General features: G+C 36.1%; 1 protein-coding gene across 1 annotated transcript in view; it reads left to right on the top strand.

The window, feature by feature from the left end:
* The window catches only part of LOC150104035 (hemicentin-1-like), a 594,473-nt gene that overhangs the window by 482,527 nt on the left and 86,042 nt on the right, over positions 1–25,904 (top strand). The window contains exon 23 of the mRNA XM_090396386.1: positions 6,838–7,018. Within this exon, the coding sequence (XP_090252512.1) occupies positions 6,838–7,018 (181 nt within the window). The remainder of the gene's footprint in view (positions 1–6,837; positions 7,019–25,904) is intronic.

Raw genomic sequence — 25,904 nt, 5'->3', positions numbered from 1 at the left:
CTGGTGACGATGCAAAACTGAAGCGAATTATAGTAGAAATGCTGATGTTAATTCCCTTCGGGAAGCTTTAAATAGATTTTTGGCTTGGACAAAGGAGAAGGAGTGTGGTTGTGGTTTTAATTTTAATAAGTGCATGGTGTTATGTTTTGGAGTGCCGACATATAAGTCTGCATACTATATTGATAGCTCTGTATTGCAGGAAGTGGATGAGGTTCAAGATTTGGGAGTGATGGTTGACAGTAGACTGAAGTTTAGAGGATACATTGCAAGTGTTGCAAAGACTGCACATCATAGTGCTGCCATGATAAGAAGTATACTAACATGTAGGGATAAAGAGGTGGTTGTGCCACTGTATAAAGTACTAGTCCGACCACACTTGGGCTATTGTGTTCAGATTTGGTCACTTGTGATGTTTGCACATCACAGTGAAAACCTGGAGACCAGGAGAGAGCGCAAAGATGAGTGACTAAGACAATATTAGGACTCTGGAATGTTGGCACTAGCTTATTGGCCCTTCAGAACACACGCAGTTTACAGACAAAAATTACTAGTTGTGGTAGTGGTGGAGGTGCGCGGTAGATGACGTCGATGGAGATGATTCGTAGTAGAGGTTCGGTGTAGTGGTTGAGACAGTTGTAGTTGTCCTCCTGCGATGAGTCTTCGGACTCCTTGGAGGTGTCACGAATAATAATAATTATAAGACATAGACAGATTGGTCCAAAACAGTTCTTTAGGCATTATATGAAAGTTAAACATGTGGAGCTCCTTAATTCCTTGGTTCCTATTCCTTCTTTAGTTACTATTCAAAATGAGTATGAAAGCTTGTACATTATCATTCTTGTCTTTTCACGGAGTTGCTGAGACTTCCTTGATTACGCTTCCATGTTTTCTCACCACGTATTCTCATGGCATCTGCGACTTACTTCTATCATTTTTAAAAGGTTCTGTTTTTGATGACTACGCATTGGCATAACTAACCAACGGCTCTTTACTGGAATTCCGACCTCATTCCTTCAGTGACTATACTCGGCATGGCACGAACAGCAACCAGGAGATTGTTGCTGGGTACCGCCGGTAAGCTTCCGCAGATATCCAGGACTTGGATCAGGAACGCAGGAACAGAAAACAAGAGAGCGATTGAATCTCGTGCCGGACCTTATATTGTAAATGCCAGCGCCCTCTCTCGATGACTACGTCATGCTCATAGTGGCGGCTGATTGGTCACCGCAACTCCAAACTGTTTTGACATGGCTCTAATACATATATCATCTTATATACATCTAATAATAACATTTCAGTACTGATACATAATTTTCCCTTGTTAATTTTTATACAGACATTATCGACTTTAATTATGGGCTTCTCAAAATCACTTAATATCTTCAACTACAGATGGTTAGACATACTTCTGAGTGAGCATATGTACACTATCTTTTTAGCTTTTTAGCTTTTCTTCTAGAGGCATAAGTATGTCCTTATCCTTAGATCTAATCATTACCGTATGTTGGGTCGGAAGCAGGATGACTCACCAATAGTGAATCAGCACTTTTTCTGACACAACACCTGGATAAGAATGCCCTATCTTTATTGGTCTCATAACCATTGTATCATCATATTAAATAAATAACCTCATTGCCTCAGCTTGTCTCATACAGTGATCTCATAACCATTATATTATTATTATTATTATTATTATTATTTGACACCTCCAGGGAGTCCAAAGACTCATCGAGGGAGAGTGCCAACAGCATCGAACGATTGGTCCCCTTCCAACTACTAACCGCGCTCAAACTTACTTAACTGAGCCATTAGTAGCAGAGGCTCTACCAATCGACCAACCTTTGCCGGCATATATCATGATATTAAATAAATAACCTCATTATCTCAGCTTCTCAGTGTCTTATATTATGGTGACAATTTTATTTTGAGTAACTCACAATTTTTCTAATGATTTCCTTAATTTCAATTTATTATTCACCATTACCCTCCCCAATCCTTTGACCCTCCTGGAGCAGAATTTCACTAGTACAATTTACCTAATTCCATATCCTTTGACCAAAGGAAACTTTATGAGTTAAAATGCTCTTATGGAGGAATAAAAAAAGAGCAGTATTTAAAACACTTTGAAGATTCCAAGTGTTTTGTCTGTGCTACAGTGTGCTGTGGGATATCTGTTTCAAATATTTCAGGTAATGTTTTCTTTAAAACAAGTGTTTTTGAGCTATCTTAATAGGCTGCTTTTTATCGGAAAATCATAAATGCAGTATTATATTATTTCAAGTAATTAAACAGTGTCTTATTTTTAAACTGTTATATATATATATATATATATATAGGTAACCTTCGTATAATGCGGTTTCGATATAACGCCTTCTGCAAATTGTAGTAACCCTTGTTAAATATGGTACTTATACAACGAGGTTTCGATAAAAATACAATGTCTGCACATTGTAATAACCCTTTATCTTTTCATATATTTTTCTCCGTGCGACTTAAAAATCAAATTTTATCTTCATTAAATTTGCGTCTACCCGTATTGTGCATGTAGTTATAAGTAGCGAATTTATATTAGAGGAAATACCCTTTAGCACACATACATGTCAATTGTGTACCGTATGAAGTGTTTATTGTTGAAAATTGTTTTCGTTTTCTGCCAGAAAAGCGCATTAAAAATCATAAGTTTGTTAATCTCAAGCTGAGCACTTTATTTTCTGATGAGTTACGTACAATATGTAATGGTTGTTTATGTAAAAAATAATTTTTATAGTAATGGCCACTTAGAAAGCTTTTGCAATATGGTTGAAAACGAAATTAGTGAATTAATTGATGGGGAAATGAATTTAAATGAGGAGGAACTGGTACAGTTAATAGATGATGTTGAACCAAATGACGAGGAAAGTTCTGCCGAAGATTCTGATTGTGATGAATCCGTTAAAGAATTCAGTTTAAAGAAATTAGCAGAAGGATTGAACTTGGCAAGAAAGTTATTTTATGGATAATGATCTCTCAATAGAGTGCTCCGAAAAATTCACGAGACAATTGGATATTTGTTTAGCTCCATATTATGAACTTAATAAAAAAACTGCAGCATAGTGGTAAGCAAGGTCTTATTACTGACTTCTTGATAACTAAAGCAACCAAAGTATGCAATGATAATTATACAAATGATGTCCAAGAGATTTCAAGTAATGATGACGTCTGGCCACTAGTAAATAAAGAACATCTACGAAATGTTAGTTTTGAAGACATATTCATAAGTGAAGACGTTAAAATATGCACTTTATTTTATTTTGCCTAAAACATTTACGCATTATATGCAGTGAAGTTTACATACAATTTATAATTTTTTATAAGTTTATACTATGTATTTGTTTCATAGTTTATATGTTTTCTTAACTTGCATGAATTACCTGAATTAAATAAAAAATATTTTTTTGTTGGATATGTCATTGTTTATATAATCTTAAAAAAGGACGATTTTGGAACCTAACACTACTTTTTCTATGTGATCTGAGTCTCGCATAACGTGATTTATATAACGTGGCATTTCTATGGAACCTAACATCCGCGTTATATGAGGGTTACCTGTATATATATTGCTGAAACAGTGAATGTATAGGCTAGTGGAAATGGTGTTTCCTTCTACAATGCTAGGCTACCTGAAGAAAGACTGTCATAGGCTCAATTCTAGTTGCTGCCTAAAATCGCTTTTTCTATCCTTTCTTTAGCTGGTTCCCAAGTTAGTTGATCGTTTGCATGACCATGTAGGATTTTAACCCTGCATTTAAACAGAAATCAAAAACAGAAATTTAAACAGAAAACAGAACTCAAAATATTAGACAGTAATGTGAGTGTTAGGTTTAGCACCACAAGAAGGCAGCAGATGTCTGCTGTACTACTACCACACTCTCTCTCTCTCTCTCACTCTCCTTCCTGAAAAGCCTTAGTTCATTGATACTTGAGCTGACTGAAGGCTTGCTGAATGGAAATTGGCTGCCCAACTGTCTTCAAAAAAATCAGGATTAAAGGTGCTTTGCTATTCCCTTTGGAGAACAAAAGGTGTTAGAGGATTTATTTATGTGTTGCTGAAATTTGTTGACTTTTGCACTTTATGAAGACATTGTATGCAAGGCTGGACTTTGATTTTACGATTATAGCACATCTAATTGTGAAAATATATGTTGAACTACAAGGTAGGTGTTCATGGAATGTTTAAAGGAATAACTTGAAACAATAACATGAAACATGGAGTCAGGCAGAAAGAATCAGTGCTTCTTGGAAACTGGCAAAGGATTGTTTAACAATAGCTGATTTAAATGCATTCTGAAAGTTATGAGGTTAAATTGGTGTTAGAAGTCTAATGGAGTGACACAGCACTGCAAAAGGATTAAATATAATACAAATTAAGTGGATATCAAATTCGACATCATTTCAAAGCCGACTACAGAAATAGAAGTTTCATGCAGAATTTAATCAGAGAGCTTACTGGAAATATGCTTGGTGCCATATTACGAGTTGCCCTAGCCGAACCTAACAGGTGGCATGCATGCTATATAGCGTCCATATATTCGCCTCCTATTGGTTCATTTTGATAGGTTTCACTCACCCGACAGTTGTTTCAAACTCATTGGTTTTCGTCAGGGATCATGCAGAAACCTAAGAGAGCAAAAACTCTCAGCACTAAGAAACTCGTCTTTTTCTCGTAAGCGAACTCTTAGTTGGTGCATAAAGTATTTACAAAAAATATAAAAATATTTTTAGTAAATTAAATATAATATTTAATTCTTCCAATATTTCATCTCAAGTCACAGAGACATCTTTAGGGTGTACAATATATGACTTGTAACACAGACACAAAGAGACAACACAAAACTAAGTGAAACATGTGGAAAGAAGAATAGAGTCCTAACTAGGTGGCAATGCCCCTTGTGACAGCCTGTCAGCCTAAAACGTAAACTGGGATCTCTGAGTATTAATGTTTCCCAAATTTTGGAAAGTTTTATGCAACTATATTTATTCAAATTAGACTGATTTTGAGACCAGAAGCAGATTCTGAAACACAGTCTTTCTCTTCTAAATTTATTGCAATGGAGCATGGTGGTCTTTTTCTAATTGATTATGTATTCTATAAGTCATATCCAAAGCATGATGGTTTATAAGGCTTAATTGACTATAGTACTGACTGCAGATATATTTTTTATGTTCTTTCATGCAGATAGTGACTGATCTTCCTGTCTGTTTATAGTAGGCTAACATGGAACTCTAAATACACCAGGAACATGGAACTTGTCTTTAGTGGAGTAGATAAGGGTAGTGCATGCGTGCGTGCGCGTGCACACGCGCATGTGTGTGTGTGTGTGTGTGTGTGTGTGTGTGTGTGTGTGTGTGTGTGTGTGTGTGTTTCTTGTGCTCCTTGATGAAATACTGGAAGAATTAAATATTGTTTTTAATCCTTTTTCAGTGTTTCACTCTATTAAACTTCTAACACGAGTCTCTGACAGCACTTTAGCCCTTAACACACAGGGCTAAATTAGGTAAGTGTAACATGCATGAATGTTAAGAGATTAAGCAGGAAATCTGAGATAAGAAAGCATTATTTTCTCTGATTGCTATATATTATGTATTACACCTCTGTTTACCCATGCATTCACTTTCATGCATTCTTTTACTCTTTCCTACCATAATTTATCTCTCACCTTTGTAACTACCTTCCAGCTATTCTTCTGTTACCTTCTTTTCATGTTTCTCAGTCTATTTGATCCTTATCCATACTGACTTTATCCTAAATCTGTACATTCTCTCTCTCTCTCTCTGTCATCATGCATAGCTCTCACTCTAAATGTCCAACACCATATCCATCTATACACAGGCTATCTACCGTAAATCATTCCAACTAACCTTTCCTGTTCACTTCATATATTGCATACTGTTTTCATTATACAGTTTAGGAGTTTGTCTTTAGTGGACTGGATAAGGGTAGCTTATTTACTTGCTGCCATTTCCCATCTTTGCACTTCTTCTTGTCAACTTACTATTGTCACATCTTAGCAACATGCTAACCACATTCTCCACTACACTTACCCTTCACCTCCACAACAACTTTAAATCCCCTTTCAGCATTTTTTTCTCATGTTCCCAGTCAGTAATGCCCACAGCCATCATCACTACCTAAGCCTATGATTTATCTGAATATATCATCTGGAAATCATGTGGTATGCACATTTTTATTCACTACATATTTTGTATCTGCATTAAAAATATTAAGTCATTCCATTTTTATTTGTAACAAAATTAGACAAAGCAAAATTATATTCCTAGAGATATAGGCCAAAAAATTAATCAATATTTTATAAAATGCACTCATTGGATTCACCGCCCCCCCCCAAAAAAAAGCACAGCTTCTCAATAATCTTTGAATAATGTAACATTTTTATTATTTTTTTTTTTTGACAATTTTATTTTTATTGGAAAAATAATTAGAAGCAATGATAATAATCATAATAATAATTATTATTACATTATATTATTGCAGCATTTTTATTTGCAAAATGATTCAGTATAGTAATAATAATTCCTCCCTATCTTATTAAATTGAATGAAATCAATATTTAAGATTAAAATGTGTAATCATTTCAGTTGGGCCATTTTAATTGCAAAGTTAGGAAAAAGATAAATGTGTCAAAATACATATGCCAAAAGTAGGTCTAAAAATAATTCTGTGTTGAATATATTTGTGATAATGAATAGTGTCTTGATTCTATAATACAATTACAAAACTAACTTTTCACTATTGTCTATAGTCATTTTGTAACTTGTTATTGTCATTATACCATCTAGATATTATGGAAAAAAGATGGACAGCTAGTTTCTCCATTGACTATGCCAGGATTATGGATATCACCTAAAAACAGCCAAATAAAAATAGATGAAGCTCGTTTGTTTGACTCTGGCTTATATACTTGCATTGCCTCTAATACTGCAGGAAGAGCTACAAGGCAGTTTGAAGTGAGTGTAATAGGTCAGTGCCCACCACTATTTTTATGGTGCTTACTTCATTAACTGGTTTACTGTATTCTGAACATATAATTTAATTCATTTGTATTTAGTTTCTGTATTTTATAAGTACTTCTTTGATCACATCTGGGCCATAATCTACATGTGGGCAGATCAGAGCTTTATACAATGGAAACCATTTTATCTCTGTTGGTCAGCATCCTTCTCAGTGTTGCGATAGCGCTATAGATTGTCTTCACCAAGTTTTCAGTATGTCCCCTGAACTTCAAATTTCTATCAACCATCACCACCACCATTATCCAATATCCACCAGTAGAGTATGTAGTCTCTCATCTGTGGATGTCAAATTTCAAGACTTTATATTTAGTTGCTATCTGATTTATTATTATTATTTTTTTTTTTTTTATTTAGCTCCCACCCATGATATACTTTTTGGTACTTTTTATTTGTTTTTATATAATCCAGATGGAAATCCTGCTTTAGAGACCAAACATGGAACTTTTTTAAGCCACTGCAGGCCTGCAATAAATGGGGTGGTGGTGGTCTCACACTGGGTGATGAAATTTATCTCCCATCTAAAACGATATTAAATAAAAGCAGTACCGAGCTCTGTGGAACTTCACTTGTGACTTTCTGTTCTCCGATGCTTCTCCATGTGCACATAACTTTATTATCGACCAGAATGCCAATTTCCATTCCAGTCTGCTGACCCAATAATCAAAACTCATATGGTGCAACTTAGATAACAAATTATCATGTGGCACCCTGCCAAATGCCTTTGCAAAATCTAGAAAAATGCAGTTATTTAGATTTCCCTCATAAAACTTTACATTTTGCAACATTGAACTGATAATTCCACTTACCTGCCCATTCATGCAATCTATTCAAGTCTTTCTGTAAGACTATAATATCCGTTTGGCTCTGCATTGCTCTCCCCAGTTTTGCATCATCTGCAAACAGCTACATATCATCAGTTAAACCCATCCCAATATCATTAACATTAATTGAACAACAATGGTCCCTGACACCGACCCCGGCAGTACATCACTAGTGAACTTCCTCTTTTGGAATACTATATCCCTAGACACCTATCAGACAGCCAGTCACTGATCCAACTCAGAGGTCTGTTATCTAATCCAGTGTTTCTCAACCTATGGTCCGTAGACCACAAGTGGTCTGCAATGATGGGACAGGTGGTCCACAGAGAGACTTAAATTAATTAAATAAATATATATTTTTAATTATCCAAACAAAACAAATTAAAATTGAATGAGTAAGTCAAAATTATTGAAATCAAATGGAGATAAAAAAAAACAACAAATAGCATCAGAATGTTCAAAGGCAGAGGCAATAAAACTATATTGCTGTTCACTTCATCCCTCTTTTATTATTCGTCATTCAGTGGCAGAATGACGAATAATAAAAGAGGGATGAAGTGAACAACAATATAGTTTTATTGCTTCTACCTTCCCTTGCTGTTTTGTCAGATTTGAATGAACATGTGTTATCCACATGTCAACCAATTGCTTATTGTTTATTGATTTTTATTATTGAAGGTTTCTCTCCTTCAACCAAGGCACAGTATATCTTCAGAAGTGTTAAGTGATATTTGGACAAAATGTGTCATGAGTTAACCCCAGTATTTGTATACTTATATATTTTTCGGAAACATTTTTTAATAATGAAAAAGTGGCTTAGAACTAGGACTTTGAAAAGTAGAGCAAATGAAACAGGTGATGATAACCCTAATTGTGATACACTTGTTGTAATGGCGAGTAAATCTGATACTATTAAAGTAGAAGAAACAAGCAGTTCAAAGAAAAAATACTGTAGGAGATATAACAGTTCATATTTGGCATTCGGGTTTACTTGATGTGGAGATGAAAGTGAACAGAAATCTCAATGTGTTTTGTGTTATGAAGTGTTGTCGAACGAGTGCATGAAACCTGTGAAACTCCGATGACATTTAGAAACTAAACATTGTGATGTGAAAAACAAGCCAATTGAATTTTTTCAGCAATTTAGGGACATTAAATCATGCGAAAGATATAGTTTCAACCATGGGTTCCATTAATAGCAAGGTACTAGAAGCATCCTATCTCTTAAATTAGCGCAAACAGGGAAACCTCATTCTATCGGGGAAAATTTGCTACTTCCAGCTATAAAAAATGTGGTAAAAACTATGTTTGGCAACAAGTTACTAAAAGATGTTGATTTGATTCCTCTTTCAAATGACACTGTTGGTCGTAGAATTAATGATATGGCAGGTGACGTAGAATCTCAGTTAATTGAAAGAGTTAAGAAGAACTCTTATTATGCATTACAAATAGGCGAGACTACTGATGTTACAAATGATGCGCAGTTAATATGCTACGTAAGATATGTACATGATAATAACATTCATGATATTCTGTTTTGTAGAACTTTGCCATCCCGAACAACTGGAGAAGAAATGTTTCACGCTCCCAAGGGATCCAGTGGGAAAAATGTATAGGCTTCTGTTCGGATGGAACTTGTGCCCTTACAGGAAGGCGTAGTGGGGTTGTTTCTATGGTCAAGGAAGTAGCTCCGGATATGAATTGGGTACATTGTTTCATACATAAGGAAGAGTTAGCCTCCAAAGGAATGCCACCAGAATTTTAAACTGTGCTATATAATGCTGTAAAGCTAGTTAATTTTATTAAAGCTCGACCGTTAAATAACAAGTTATTTCAGTACTCTGCGATGAAATGGTCAGTGAATATATACAAATTTTGCTTCATTTTGAAATTCGCTTTCCAGGAGCAAAATGATAACAAGGTTATTTCAATTAAGGCATGAAGTTTTATTATTTGTAAATGAATGTAATTCTGATTTTGCATCCCTCCTTGTTGACAAAGCATTGTTATTAACACTATCCTATCTTTCAGACATTTTTTCGAAATTAAATAAACTAAATCGCTTCCTTCAGGGAAATTCTTTAACTGTTCTTGATGCCTATGACAAAATAAAGGCATTCGAGAAAAAACTAGTTTTATGGATTAATTATGTAAAAGACAGACAATTTGCACCTTTTCCCACATTGGAATCCTTTTTAGTCGAAAATGATATTTTTGTTGATTCTAAGTTTCTGGAAAGGGTTTGTGACCACCTCAAAAATATGAAACAGAATTTTGAAACATATTTTCTGAATAACTTTTATAAGAAATTTCTGTGGGTTGGCGATCCATTTCAGGCTTGCAGTCATGAGAACGACCTTTCGTTATTGAAAAAAGAAGTTAATTGAGCTTTCAAGATAGTGGACTTAAAATGCAATTCCATGATCTTGGTTTGGCTCCATTTTGGGTCTCATCTTCAGTGAGAAGTGAATTTCCGAATTATCTGAAGAAGCATTAAAAATCGCCATCCAGTTTTCTACAACCTATCTTTGTGAGAAAGGATTTTCATCGTTCCTTCAAATAAAAACAAAATACAGAAATCATCTTTGTGTGTGCCAATCTTCGACTGCAGTTGACCAATATTGAGCCAGATATCCAGCAACTCTGCAAGGGCCGAGAAGCTCAACCATCTCATTAAAAGTAAGTAGTAACATAATTATATCATATTATTTGTTCGTTTAATAAAAATTAAAACTTTGTTCAATGATGATACACTTTTAATCGTTTATTTCCAATTTAATTATGTTTCCATATGTATTCAAAACATGCTTTTAGATTTGTTATGTTATAAATCGCACAGTTTTTCCGAAATATTGGTAATTCCTACTTAGGTTTTTAAAAAAATTACAAAAAGTCAAAACGACGTATAGGGAAATAAATAAAAAATTGAAGTAAAACTTTAATTCCAACATTCTAAAATGTTATTTTTCTTGCTTTTCTGTTCGCAAAATCGTCGATGACGTTGTCGAAGTCTATTTCATCACTTTTTTATCTTCATCACTCAGTTGCTGTTTTATAGACATTATGGCAAGATTTCTTAAACAATGCCCAGGTAGGATTCGCCCCCCCCCACACACACACACGTGCCTCTGTAACTTAGTGGTCTGTAGAATTGTTTTAGGCATTTTACTGGCCCTTGGTCTTAGAAAGGTTGAGAAATGCTGATCGAATCCAATCTGTTTCAATTTATTTACCAGGTTGTCATGTGGCAGTGTATCAAAAGCCTTTGCAAAATCCAAGTACACCACTGTATATACGAGGGTTGTTTGAAAAGTTTGGTAAAAAAATAAGTTAAACACATTTTTTTTGGAAAAAATCACCTTTATTTCTCAGCATAGTCTCTATCGAAGTCTACACATTTGTTAATCAAGTTTCCAATTTTTTCATCCCATCTAAAAAGTAGGATTTGTCAAATTGTACAAAATAGTCATTGACACAGCCTTGATGACATCCTTGTTGGAAGAAAATTTTCTTCAAATGGGGCCAAGTCCAGAGAATATGGTGGATGTGGAACTAATTCAAACCTCAATTTGTGCAATTTTGCCATTGCAACAGCCGATGTGTGGGACGGTACATTGTCTTGATAAAAGAGCACTTTTTTGTGTGCCAATTTTGGCTCTGTTTTCTTCAGTTTTTCTTTTAAACGATCCAACAATGATGCATAATAGACTTGTGTTATTGTCTTACCCTTTTCCAAATAGTCTATCATGATAATTCCTTGGGAATCCCAAAAAACAGTGGCCATCATCTTCCCATCTGACAAAACAATCTTTGCTTTTTTTCAGTGATCTTTCACCGGCATTGTCCACTGTTTTGATTGCTGCTTGGACTCAGGTGTGTAGTGGTGGATCCAAGTTTCGTCTACAGTCACAAATAGATGCAAAAAATCCTGCAAATTGCGATTAAACATCACCAAATAATGCATTGAAATGTCTTTTTGCATGTGTTTTTGATCAACAGTCAACAATCGCAGCACCCATCATGCACACAGCTTTTTCATGTGCAATTTTTCGTGCAGGATATTATACACCCATTCAGTTGAGGATGCCTGTAATCTCAGCAATCTCATGCAGTTTCACTCAGCAGTCTTCCATAATGATACCGTGGATTTTGTCAATCATTTCCTTCATAGTGACCTCAGTCGGGTCTGGAGCGCGCTTCATCTTCAATGGACTTACGACCACATTTAAACTTTTATTCAAAAATAAATAGTCTTTAATGCTGGTGCAGAGTCCACATGAACTGCATCTAATTTGGCTTTGATCTGCGCGGCCGTCCACTTCTTCAAATAAAAGTGTTTTATCACTGCATGAAACTCGTTTTTCTATCTTTTTATGAAAAATGCGAACATGGTCATTTTAAATGTTTGCCAAATGAGAACTGTGCATCACACATGGATGCATAGTTCTCATTTGCCAGGGGTCATGAAAAAGATGAATACGTGCCGACACTGGTATGAATGAATGAATTGTGTCGCCGTCTATTGGAAATCTACCAAACTTTTCAAACAACCCTCATACATCTCCACTGTTCAAGGTATTTGTTGCCTTGTTAAATAACGTAAATAAGGTAGTAAAACATGATCTCCCTTTAACAAACCTATGAATACGTGCCGACACTGGTATGAATGAATGAATTGTGTCGCCGTCTATTGGAAATCTACCAAACTTTTCAAACAACCCTCATACATCTCCACTGTCCAAGGTATTTGTTGCCTTGTTAAATAACATAAATAAGGTAGTAAAACATGATCTCCCTTTAACAAACCTATTCTGATAACCACATAGAATACTGTGTGGACCCATTACCAACCCATTTCTGTATCCTACTTTCAGCCAATCTCTCCAGTACCTTCATCACAACTCCAGATCTGTGCATATACAGATTGGCCTATAATTTGATGCTGCAGCCTTATCACCACCTTTATGCAGTGGAACAATTTTATCTTCTTCCTTGGAAGAGGATAAAATTGGAACCTGTGAAACCTGTGCTGTTGAAAGACTGTTATTAAGCAGACATTCCAATGCTAGTGTGAATTGCACGGAACATTCCCTTAAGATGCATGTTGATACATCATCACATCCTATCACCTTATTGACATCAAGTTTATCTATTTCCTCAAATACCAACTCACAATTAAGCCATCCTCTTCTACTTCTATGTCCTCTACACTTAAGTTCCTTATGATTCCACCCTTATCAGGATGAAACATCCTTATAAATTCATCACTTAATACCTCAACAATGTCTTCTGCAACAGTTACCATTCTAAAATTTTCATTCATTGAAATCATCTTACCATGATCATTCTTCCTTCTACTTGCCACATATTTAAAAAAACTCTGTACAGTTTTTCTTGGCCTGATTTGCCAATTTTTGCTCATACTGCATTATAATTATTCATCTTGTACAGCCTCTAAATACCTTGTTCTTCCAGATTTCATGCTTAAGTTCCTCATTCATCAATTTATACTCTGTATTTTACCTTTCACACACATAGTTTGAAAGGTAAAATACAGCAACAGGTGGATTAGGGATGTGCTCTATAGTGGGCATCATAGCCTTGTAAAGGGTAGGTCCTGTCTTAGTAACTTTTTCACATTTTATAAAAGGTGACAGCAAAATTGGACAAAAGTAATGATTACACCATGATACTGTTTGACTTTTCCAAGGCATTTGACAGAATACCACATGGTAAACTATTACAAAAACTGGAGAGCATGGTAATGGATATGAGGCTAGTAGCATGGATAGGAGGATAGCTGATGGACAGACACCAAAGAGTAGTATATGGTGGAGTGGAGTCTAGGAGAATGATGGTGACTAGTGGAGTACCTCAATGTTTGGTACTAGGGGTCACTACTCTTTAATTTGTATATCAGTGACATAAGGAAAGATTTAAGAGAGGATATTCAGTTGTTCTGAATATCATCTCTTGAAATTCAGAAATTCATTTTCCTTATTCCTAAATACTATCTCTTCATTCTATTCTATACTGCCATAATTAAAATCACCCATAATAATTACCCACCTTTGTTGTTCACTAATGCAAGTTGCTTACACATTTCTTCATCACTTCCCTTCACATTCATGGGCCTATAGAAACATCCAACTAAATATGTCTTCCTGTCAACTTTGCGTAAAGGGTACCCTTTACACTACATTGCCTCATAATCATTGCCACTGTTTCCCCCCCCCCCCCTTTCATGTCTACCTAATGTGAACATAATTCCCCTATTATCATCAGCAGCACTCCCCCTCCCTTCTTGTGCTTTCTATCCCCGTGAAAAATACTGTATCCTTCATTTCTATTCCCGTTAGAATATCATCTTCATTCAACCATGTTTTAGTTATTCCAATGATTTGGGGGTAAATAAACTCAATCAGTGAATCCATTTCATTTCCCTTTTTTCCAAAAATTCTGGCATTTGTAAACAAACACAGTAATTCATTTTTAGGTCTATAACTAGTCCTATCCAAGCCACTTTGTTGGTTGTGATTTCCCCACACACCTACTGAATTATTTTTATCACCGCTTACCACATATATCCGCTCATTCTCAATTTCCCCACCCATATCACAATATACTCCATCTTCATACATACGTTCACTGCCTGTTTCAACATCCATTCTACCTATGCCACGTTTCCCCTGTCTATGTACGTTCTCCCCCCCCATTTCTCTCTTCCTCTTTCATTTTTGTTCTCTCTTCATCTCATGGTGGCATTATATGAACAATACATTTATTTTGAACACAGCCTGTATGATCTAAAGTTCGTATTATAGAAAGTGAAGTTCATTTGTGTGGGTGTGTTTTCATGCATCTCTTTACAAAATCTCTGACAGAAATTCAGTAATAATGCTGAACTGCAATCACAGCCAGCCATATCTCAGGAGTGGTTTATGATAAGGAAAAAAAAAAAAAAAGTGTGCTTTTCTCTACAAATATTTCATTCTTATCAGTTTCCCCCCAAAAATAGTGCTTTACAGATTGTTATATATGGAGAAACTACTGTGAGTCATTACAGACCATGGACATGATCTGTATATCGGTCATTGACTTTGATGCCTTATTCCACAAACAGCCTCACTTCAATCTTTCAACAAGTTTGGTGAGATTATGCATTCATATAGCAGTTTAAACAGGAATAGCATGAAATTTGGAACTTACATATATATATTCTTTCATACAAATGAATCTTTCTTATGCCAACACGTGTCTAGGAGCTATGCATTATGTATATGAGTGTGCTCTCAATTTGGAACTGTTTTGAGTTTTTTTAAAAAACATAATTGTTTTTAGAATGCCTTTGTTCATTTTTTACATGTTTTCTATTATTTTGCACATTCATCCTAATGCAGCTGTCAGTTTTTATTATTATTATTATTACCCCAAGACTCCATGGAGTCAAAGACTCATCTAGGAGGTCAGGGAATATTACTATTATTTTATTGTTTTATAATATGTTTCTTAATAATTTCCTTAAAAAAATGTACTTAATGATTAACCTTCCAGGTTATTTCTATCCTATTTTATATGGTCTCTGTGCTTCAAGCTAGTGAACTCAAATACATTTGTCTTCTATTTCCTTGCATTTGCATTTTTATCTGCAATTGATTGTGTATGTATATATGCACACACACACACGTGCATATATACATACACATTGTGTTTGTATATATGCGTGCTTGAGTAATAACTGTGCTTGTGTTTGAGTAATAACCATGTTTTTGTGGTAATTAAATTTTAATGCCTAAAAAGGGATAATAACACAATAATTGTCACAAATAATGAAGAAGGCAATGTGACATTTTTATTTTTGCTTAATATTTGGATCTTTTGAGTACATGATGTGACATAATTAGGAAATGACAACAAACTTGACAAATTTGTAAATGTTTCAAAATGGAGTGGACAGTGATATTTTTACTGGAAAAACAATTACTGGTTAAATCAACTACACAGTTTTACTAATAGTCAAAGCTAAAAATTCACTTTTTGCTGTTTAGTATTTTGTGGATCCCCCTCTTGCCTTTATTACAGCTTGACATTGGCATGGTATTGATAAAACAAATCAGTTCATGGTTCCATACCCTTTATAATGGCTTCTTGGAGCCCCCGAAGTGTGAAAGGCTTCTGGTGTATTTCAGGCCACTAGAGGGCTCCTCTAAGGTGTGTAGTGCTGGAAAAGAGCTCCGGAAAAGATAAGTGCTGTTTTAAGTAATAATTGACAATATTTCATGAATATTATTGTTGCACTATTTTTTTTTTTTTATAATGAAGTGTGTCTGCACGATTTTTGGTGTGACTTATTAGTTGAAATTGTCTTTTTTATGCCTTCAAGTGGCATCAGCAACATAGACTTTTCAAAAATAATTTGATGTCATGAGTGTAATATGCATGCATGCCTGCATGTAAGAGATGTGTTTGTGGAGAGAGAGAATGGGAGACGAGAGAAAGTATGGATTTGTAAGAAGTGTGATATATTATTAGACCATGAGGCAATGAATGTGAAACAGATTGAAAAGATAAAAGATGGTGTAAATGAAAGAAACAAAAATGAAATGAAAGCTAGTGAAACTGAGGGAGTGAAAGAACGCAAGAATGTAGAAGCGAAAGTTAGTGATAAGGGAGTGAAAGAAAGTATGAATGAAGAAACAGAAGGTGTGGCAGAATGAGATTTAGCGAGACTGTGGGAGTGACATAGAGTGAAATTGTCAGAATGCAAGATTTGATGAAACAGTCATTGAAAATGAAAAATGAAATGAGGAATATGCAGAGTGATGTTAGATGTTTAGTGGAAACTAATCAAAGTGTACAAAAGAATAGAATAAAAGAAAAAAAAAGGGTAAAAGAGGTAACAAGTGATTCCAGGATAGCAGTGTATGGAGATTCCATAGTTAGAGGATTAGTTAATGAGAGAGTCCATAAGATCTGCTATACAGCAGGGAGAATATGTAGGATAATTCAGGTGTTGGACATGAGGAAGAAACAAGCAATAGAATTTGTGGTGGTTACGTGGACAAATGATCTAAGTGGACATAAGGAGCATGTGAGGGTGAATATCAGGAGGTTATTGAGAAGAGTGAAAGATAACGGTGTAGTGGGAAAAGTTGTCATTGTGTTGCTAAAGTATGACAAAATCATGAATGGTATTCTAAGAAAGCTATGTGAGGAGAATGGAATACAGTTCATGGATGTATGGCATGTGTTTGAGGGAAGAATGCAATTATACAGGTGTGATGGGTTGCATTTGAATGACTTTGGAGTGAGCTGACTGGAGAAAGTGTTGCCAGATGGAAGTACAGTGTGTGATGTGTGTATCTTCAATACCACTCTCCTGATGAAGTGAGAGATCAGGAGAGTGGTATTGAAGAGGCACAAGTGGTTGGTAGTGGAAACACTATTAGTGTAAGAGATAAAGAGAGAGAGAACAGGAATGCAAGAGGAACAGGGAAATGGGAGAGCTTGGTGGACAGGGAAACATGGCATGGGAGAGTTGATGCTGGAAGTAGCGATGAATGTATGTAGTTATCAGCATAGTAATGGAATGTATAATCAGCATAGGAATGGAATGCATTGTGATGTGGGTGAGGAAATTGAGACTGAGCAGATATATGTGGTAAGTGGTAATAAAGGTGATTGGGCAAGGGCAGGTATGTTGGGGAAATTACAACCAACAAGTGGCTTGGATATGACTGGCTATAGATTTAAAAATGAACTACTCTGTTTGTTTGGTACCACAAATTATCAGTGGGATTGAGATCTGGACTGTTAACTGGCCATGGTAGTCACTGAATTGAGTGTTAATTGAGCCACTTATTTACCTGCAACAAAAACTAAACCGTTTTAAAGTACTAAACTCAATTCCAATGGTACATTTTAGGGTGATAATAACATTCTTCTTCTTCTCCTTCTAGCGTTACAACTCTTTATGACTTTTAGCTTGCAATATAATAGCGTTACTTATAGTTTTTTCCCTATGAAAAGGGACAGTGTCATCCTGAAAGATGCAGTTCATCATTATGGTAAAGTGGTCTCTGATAGTAGGCAGCAATTCTAAAATTTCTGTTACACTGCGCATTCATTGAACCATCACCATGATATGATATGCAACTCCAAGTCATCTGACTGGCTGATAATTCGACTGTTGATACCAGATGTTTAATTTTTCCCCAGATCATCTTTGAGCTGTCTGTCTGCCATTGGTGCCCTGCAGGTTAAACTTTTTTGTCAGAAAAAATACTCTTTCTGCTGATCTTGGGTCCATTTGGCATGCTCTTTGCACAGATTTAACTGGCCCAATCTAATTTTTTGGTTAATAAGGGCTTCTTTTTTAAGTTGCTTAACTATCAGTCTCTGTTGAATGAGTCTTTTCCTGACAGTTACTAAGCTTGCCACAACTCCTATTTGTTTTCCCCAGTCCCATTTCTGTTCTCCAGATGACACACAGCAATTTGTGAGGCATAGCTGCTTTAGAACTCGATCTTGTCATATTGTGGACAGTGGCTTTCTTCTTGTCCTCTTCTTCCTTTCAGCTGATCTGGTTTCCTTCATTTTCAACAGCAGCCATACCACAGTAGATTGACTACAGGACACCCCTTTTAGCTATTTCATGAGAGGAATAGCATTCTCTATTCAGAGCTTGAATTACACTTTTTCTGTGTTATCTACACGGAACTACTCATAGTGATTTCAGCACAAAAAATGCAAAAACTCTTTCTGCTCCATTTATAGCATCAAAAATTCTGATTAATGAGCAACAACTATTACATTATACAGAAACCTGTGGGAATGATAGATGATGCGATACAATGAAATGTCTAATGATAAAGCAATGAAAATGACCGTTTAACTACTAAAAAATATATTTATGTAAGGTGATGCGGTTTCTATAAACACACACACACACACACACACATATATATATTGTAACTGGTATTTACTCAGATTGTAGACATTTTAAATCATAGTTTTACTGACCAGGAACACCGAGATAAGGTAAAATAAAAACTTTAATTAAAACACAACTAGCTTTGTCTTGCTATTTTCCAGTTTCATCACAAACTGGAAAATAGCAAGATAAAACATGGACTTCTCATAAAAAAGTTAGGAATAACAACAGTCAGATTTGAACTGGTGTCCACGTGGTAGGTCTAACGTGAGGCGTTAGTGAGTGGGAACTATCTCGAGAGGGCCAGAACTGGATTACTGCACTGTGTGAGTCAGGTAAGCTATAACTTAAATTGCTGTTCATGTGTGAGGGGTCCAGAACTATTTCTTTTGATTCTAAGATGCACCTTTCTAGTTCGTCAGTGCATTTATGGATATTAGTAGCAAGATTCCAGTCTATCTGGTGTTGATGCTCTTCTAAATTAGAGTTGGCAGAGAAAAGAAAATGACTGGAGAGGGTGCTAGCACGGGTTCTGTTGTAAGAGATATCACGTTGATGCTCTTCGAGACGTAGTGAGACCGACTTATCGGTTTGCCCATAATATGGTTTTCCGCAACTACAGATGATTTTATAAACTCCTGGGAACTGAAGTTGGTGATGTTTTGGCTTGGGTTGACTTAGGAAAGAACGAAAGAATGTCCACATAGTTGAAGTCCACCATAAGTCCACCATTCATATTCATTCTGCTAATTTGTCAGTGCTGGCATCACCATCTTTCTGTGGAGCTCCCCCCAATCCCCCAGCGTATAGCAACAACCAATAATATATTCTTGGCCTCTGTCTTACACTAGATAGCCTCAAATTTCCTCAGCCCTAACATCCTCATTGGAGTTTTGCTATCATCAGTAATATCCTTTCCCCTATCCTGTTCCCTCTATTCTTCCTGAAAATACAATCCTCCTTACATTCAATCCCCATAACTGTACCATCTTCTGTCAACCATGTCTTGCAGATCTTACTAATTTTTGGCTAAGTTGAGCTGGTGAATGCCAAAAACTCCTCTGCCTTATCTGAAACTTCTGTTGTATACGTGCATTTCAGCATCCCTGAGTCAAGAGCTTGTTTTTCAAAATCATCCATGAAAAAATTTGCAGGGAGGAGGGTCAGAGAGGGGCAATCATAGCAGTACCCTCTACCTGTTTGTAAATTTTATTCTTGTATGAGAAATGTCCAGAATGGATGGTAGAGGAAAAACACACTTTTTTTTTTTAAAGTATTAAAGTATCATTCAAAAGAATATTGGAGCAAGGTGATGTAAAAGTGGACAAGTATATCTGTACTATTTAAGTTAGATTTTCAACAGAAATTTTAAAAGGTGGAGTTGTTTTTATGTAAGATGTGGTATTGTCGGTGTGTGTGTAGGTTAAGTTTGTCAGTAACTTCTACTATAGGTCTTGGGTGGGGTGATTGGGTTTGTGTGTGTGTGTGTGTGTGTGGTTTAGGTGGAGGGTAAGTTTGTCAGTAACTTCTACTATTGATCTTTGGTGAGGGAGGGGGATTGGGTTTGTGGATTTAGGTAAACCTTATATCTGGGGGGAATGAAAACTGAACAAGATATCATTCTCAGAAAATACCTTAGCACTTTTAACTTAACACATTAACACTTTTAAAAAAATCTTTTTCAGTGTTTAGGAAAGCTAGACTATTGTTAGTTTCCTTTTTCCACATAAATTGGATTCTAGGATGGGCCTTGAGGCCAAGTAGAAATACATCTATATGTCTCAGCCAGATAGAAGATTTGAAAAAAGAAGGGGAGCTTAGTCAAAATCTTCCATGAAAAAATTGGCTGGGGGAAATGAGGGAGAGAATACATACTGGTACCTCTATCTGATTGTAAAATTTGTTCTTTGAAAAAAAAAATATCCAGAATGAATGTCAAAGGAAAAGAGGTCTGTCATATCAGGATGTTTCTCTTGGAAGAACAAACTTTACAAATAAATACAGGGTACCCTTTTTGGTTTTCCTCCTGCACACCTCCTGCAATTTTTTTTTTTTTTTTTTCATGGAAGATTTTGAAAATTAAGCTCTTGATCAGCTGCCACCCCCTCAAATCTTCTACCTGATAAACTTGTAGTGTTCTCTATTTGGCCTCAAGACTCATCATTAATCCAATTTATGATGGAAAAATGAAACTAACAGTAGTCTAGCCTTCCTAAACACCTTAGTAACATGTCATTCAGTCAAATTCATCTGCTGTCTCTATCACTCTCCTAATGCCACCAATCACTCTGAGCTCTTTAATTTCCTCCAGTCCCACTCTCCTAATAGTGAAATCATCCTCCTAGGAGATTTTAATGTCAAGAACACCAACTTGCTTTCCTCCTCCAGTTGTGCAGATCTTGCAGGCAGAGATGCTGAAACATTTTCCATCACTAACGACCTTACACAGATTGTTCACATGACAACCAGAATACCAGATAACCTGAAATACCCTAGATCTCTTCCTTAACAGTAACCTTTCCAAATCCACAGTTAATATAGTGAACCCCCCCCCTCCCCAGGTAATTCTGACCACAATCTAGTTCTCATCTCCTCCCCCATGCAACCACTCCCACACAAGAGTAGTTTGGCATTATAACAGTGCCAAGTGGGATAGCCTCCTTGACTTCTATGCTTAATTTCCATGGTAGGACTATTGATTCCAGTCTTCCAATCCAAACATGTGCACAGAACATATCACCAAAGTAATCCTCACTGGCATGGAGACATACATTCCTCACACATCTCTGAACTACCATCCCTTAACTAAACCATGGTTCTCCAAAAGATGAGCCAAGGCTGTATAAATGAAAAATCAAGCATACAACTGGCTCAAATCAAGAACTCCATCCTCTTTCAATGCTTATACCAAAGCCCAAAATAGATGCAAGAAAACTAGTACTGCTTCCAAAACAGAATTTGAACCAGCAAAAAAGCAGGAATCTTGCAGCCTGCCCAAATAGCAGCCGTGCCTTTTGGTATCTTTCCAAAGCAGTTGGTCTTAACTTCTGTCCAGTGCTGTTCCCATCCCTATCATACCCAGATAGCTCTATTGCATCATCACCTACAGAAAAAGCCAATCTCCTGGCTTCACACTTTGTCTCCAATTCACACATAACTGACAATGGTAAATGTCTCCCATTCACTTCATCTAATACAAAAGGAATGCCTCCAAGATCCCACTTTCCAAAAAGTTTTAATTTTGTCTTGTCTGCATTAGTAGTTAATCCACTGATCTTGCTAAATTTTTCCAAAATACCAAAAAAAGATATATATGGAATCATTATCCTTCAACGTGCCTGCTACATCATCAGCATATTTTAATACCTTACTTTCCTTCATAGTGAAGGAACTGTTTTTCCTTGCACTGCATGTGTATTGTAGACTTCCTGTAAGAAAGGTTCAAGAACCAGTGTAAAGAGCAATAGACTAAGAGGGCAGCCTTGCTTGACTCCTTTTTCAATTTTAACCGGATCTGATTTTAACAGGAACCCATTAACTAGGAGGTGGGTAGTTGAATTGGCATAGGATAGCAGTTTTTTTTTACTTACACCAATTTGCTGGAGGATGTGGAATAGAAAGGGATGCCAGACATTTTCAAATGCTTGAGTAAGGTTTAATGATAGCACTGCCATTGACTGCTTTTTTATGTTATCTAAGCAGGATTAGATCACATAGTAGAAACAGATTAAATTCTACTGCTTGGCCTGAAACTCCATACACCTGTGTACTTTTTCATTATGTATCTCATTCCTACTTTGACTTTCTTATTGATAATGCAGAAAAATATCTTGTCGCCAGTATTAGATAGAGAAATAGGTCTCCAGCTGCTGATCAAGGTATGACCGCCATGGCCCCCACAAGGGCAGGGCTGACAGGGCTCTAGCCTGGGGGCCCGGAATTAGGGGAGCCTGTCTTGTCAGATCGGCCAGTTAAGTGAGACTAACAAAAGACAAAAAGAAACTTTATAAAATATGAATGAATATGTGCCGAGAGGGATTACTAGCTTTTGCAATCGCTTCCAACCTATTATCCATCTTTTCAGACTTATGGTTACTCTTCTGAACTCCCCATTCGAAAGGTTTTACTTTAGTTTTCAGTTTTTGTTCGCCCCTCTCGCTTTCTATGCACGGCGTCGTTTCAATACCGATGTTACCAGCACACTACCCTACCCTACCGGTGCCTACAGTGCGTATGCTACGGATGCCGAGAGAATTTTATTTTATTCGTAAAAGATAAAGCTTTATTTGATAGTTTTAGTTGGTTAAGTTGATCTCAAGAAACTGAAAATTTTCTACAAAATTCTTTATTTGAGAAGAATTTGTCTTATTTGAATTAAAATTTTGCTAAGTTAGTAAGTAAAAGAAAATATAAAGCTTTTTTAGTTATGATTTTTTTTTTTTTGTATGAAACAAACTTAATTATTATTTCTTTTCAGATCATACAAATTTGAGATATTAAAAATATTTAAATAAATTGCTCTCAAGCAAGCAAAGACATTCTAGTTAAAATAAATAAAATCCCAATGCCTGATTCAAAGTACAGTACAAACATAAGTCTGGAGCTCAGAAGAGGAAACTTAAATCTGAGAGAGAATCGAAAGCATCACGAGGTCGTCAATTCATAACCAAATTTTTCAAATCTGAAAATGAAAAGGACATAGTTCTCAGTACTGATCATAGTGAAAGTGGCGATAATGTTTGTGACATTGAAATCCAAACAGAGTATCAATGTCAACTCGAAACTCATAAGGCACTCGAAAGTCAAGCGACTGTTACATGTGAACCTCTTGCAACTGAAGAAAAGGCCGCAAGTGAAAAACCTGCAGAAGGAGTGACTATGGAAGAATATGATACAGTTGATGCTTCAGTTGCAGGCTCTATTGAAAAATCTGATATAAAATATGACGACGCTAGTACTTGGCCCAGAGTAATCTCAAACAACATGCGGCAAGAGATAGTACGAACTATCAGCTTTCAAGAATTCCAAAAGATTATAAGTAGCCAAGAACAACTTAATCACCTAGCAATTTTGCGCATCGAAAATGATTTGGCTAAGTGAATTGATTTTACTAACATTATTGAAAAATTTGCGTCAACAAAAGCTAGAAAATATATTTTGAAGTAATTTTTAATATTATTATTAGTTTGTATTATGTTGATGTTGGTAGTTTTTTAAATAAATATTACTTCCGTGTTATCATTTAAACTAATTGATCCTAAACCCTGTAGACCGTATAACAATGCGTTGTCCTTAATCTGAGTGACAGGTGGGAGGGGGGGGCTGCCAAAAATCCTGGCCTGGGGGCCTGTTTGAGGATGTGGATGCCATGGTGATCTCCATTAGGTTTTGGAATGGGACAGTATGGCTTGCTACAAATTCCCTTGGTATGTGTCCTGGCAAAAAGAATTAAATAGTATAACTAGAATGGGAAGAATAATATCCCAGGCCTCTTGGTAAAGTTCTATCCCTGGACCATCAGGTACTGGGGATTTTCTTGTCTGGCATTCTTTATAGGCTGTGGTAACTTCAGATGCTGTAATGGGTCTGTCAAGCTTGGATATGAACAGGAAAGCTATTAATGCTCCAAGAGATGTAATTTCCAACAGTACTATTGTCTTCAAATAGATGTTTGTAGTGCTTTTGAAAGGAGTTAAGGATGTCTTGAATGCTGCTGTATTCTTATTTTAAAATTTCTTTGTTCTTTTTCAAAAAGTTCACATACCTCTTGCCTCACCAGTAATTCTCCCACATCTCTCTACCCCTACTTTGCCACCCCCCTCCTTTCAAAAACTTCCTTCCTTCCTTTAACTGCAGATGAATGTAAATTGCCATTTGGCAGGATGCCGCTGAATAAGACAGCCAGCAACATCCTACAAAGGTATGTCCAAATTATTCCTCCTATATAATATTTTTATATATCTATCTTTATAAAACATCAGTAATGCACTAAAATTTGAGTAAAAAGCCAATGACATTATAAAAAGGGTCACTCTTAAACAAAAATAGGCCAAATAGCTAAAAATAATATTTCTTCTACTTGTTTATGTTTTTCCAGTTCTATCTCTATGTTAATAGAATCTCTGCTTTTCCAATGATGTTGCTATATTCTATACCGTTGCATTGGTTTGTTACGAACCAGCTTCTCTATACAGGTCTTTCAACTTTTTTCTTTCTGTTTTATGTTTGTTTGAATTTTAACCACATTCCCTAATTCCAGGTAACATTATTCCAAGTTGAAGGAGGGTCTGGAATTTAGTTGAAAAGATCAAACGGAAAATTTGGTGGAAGTCTCCATGGTCCAGAACTAACTCTGCTTATTCCATGCAGTGGAACTTAAGTAGAATTAGATTATGATCTGACATGTTGATGTCAAGATGTTTTATCTGAATTATCTTATTTATAAGGGAAGAAGAGATATAAATTTGATGAAGACGGGTACCAGTAATTAGGATTGCGAATCCTCCATATTTCTACTAGTTAAGCATTGTCGAGACATGTTTTTAACTGTGCATATCCTACTTTCCCACTCCTGGGGTGTCCTCCTATTTTGTCTAATTTGGGGTTTTCAATACAATTCAGTCTCCAGCTGCTATGATGTAGTGGGCACCATATAAATATGGCACCGATTCCTGGATGAATTTTTGTCCAGTTGTTGCATTGCATGGAGCATAAACATTTATAAACCTTATTACACATTCTTCTGCATATTTCTACTAGTTAAGCATTGTCGAGACATGTTTTTAACTGTGCATATCCTACTTTCCCACTCCTGGGGTGTCCTCCTATTTTGTCTAATTTGGGGTTTTCAATACAATTCAGTCTCCAGCTGCTATGATGTAGTGGGCACCATATAAATATGGCACCGATTCCTGGATGAATTTTTGTCCAGTTGTTGCATTGCATGGAGCATAAACATTTATAAACCTTATTACACATTCTTCTGCATCCCTTTGGATATTACAGAATTACCCAAGGAGGGGTCAAGAATAATAACTCCTACTCCAGTCCAGGCCCGGCGTGAGGCAGGGGCGGAATGA

Source organism: Typopeltis vanoorti, chromosome 8, assembly GCF_054136105.1.
Source record: "Typopeltis vanoorti isolate ZY-2024b chromosome 8, IOZ_Tvanoo_1.0, whole genome shotgun sequence".
NCBI classification, from domain to species: domain Eukaryota; kingdom Metazoa; phylum Arthropoda; class Arachnida; order Uropygi; family Thelyphonidae; genus Typopeltis; species Typopeltis vanoorti.
The sequence above is the reverse complement of the archived record's forward strand: the minus strand, read 5'-3'. Positions and strand labels throughout refer to the sequence as shown.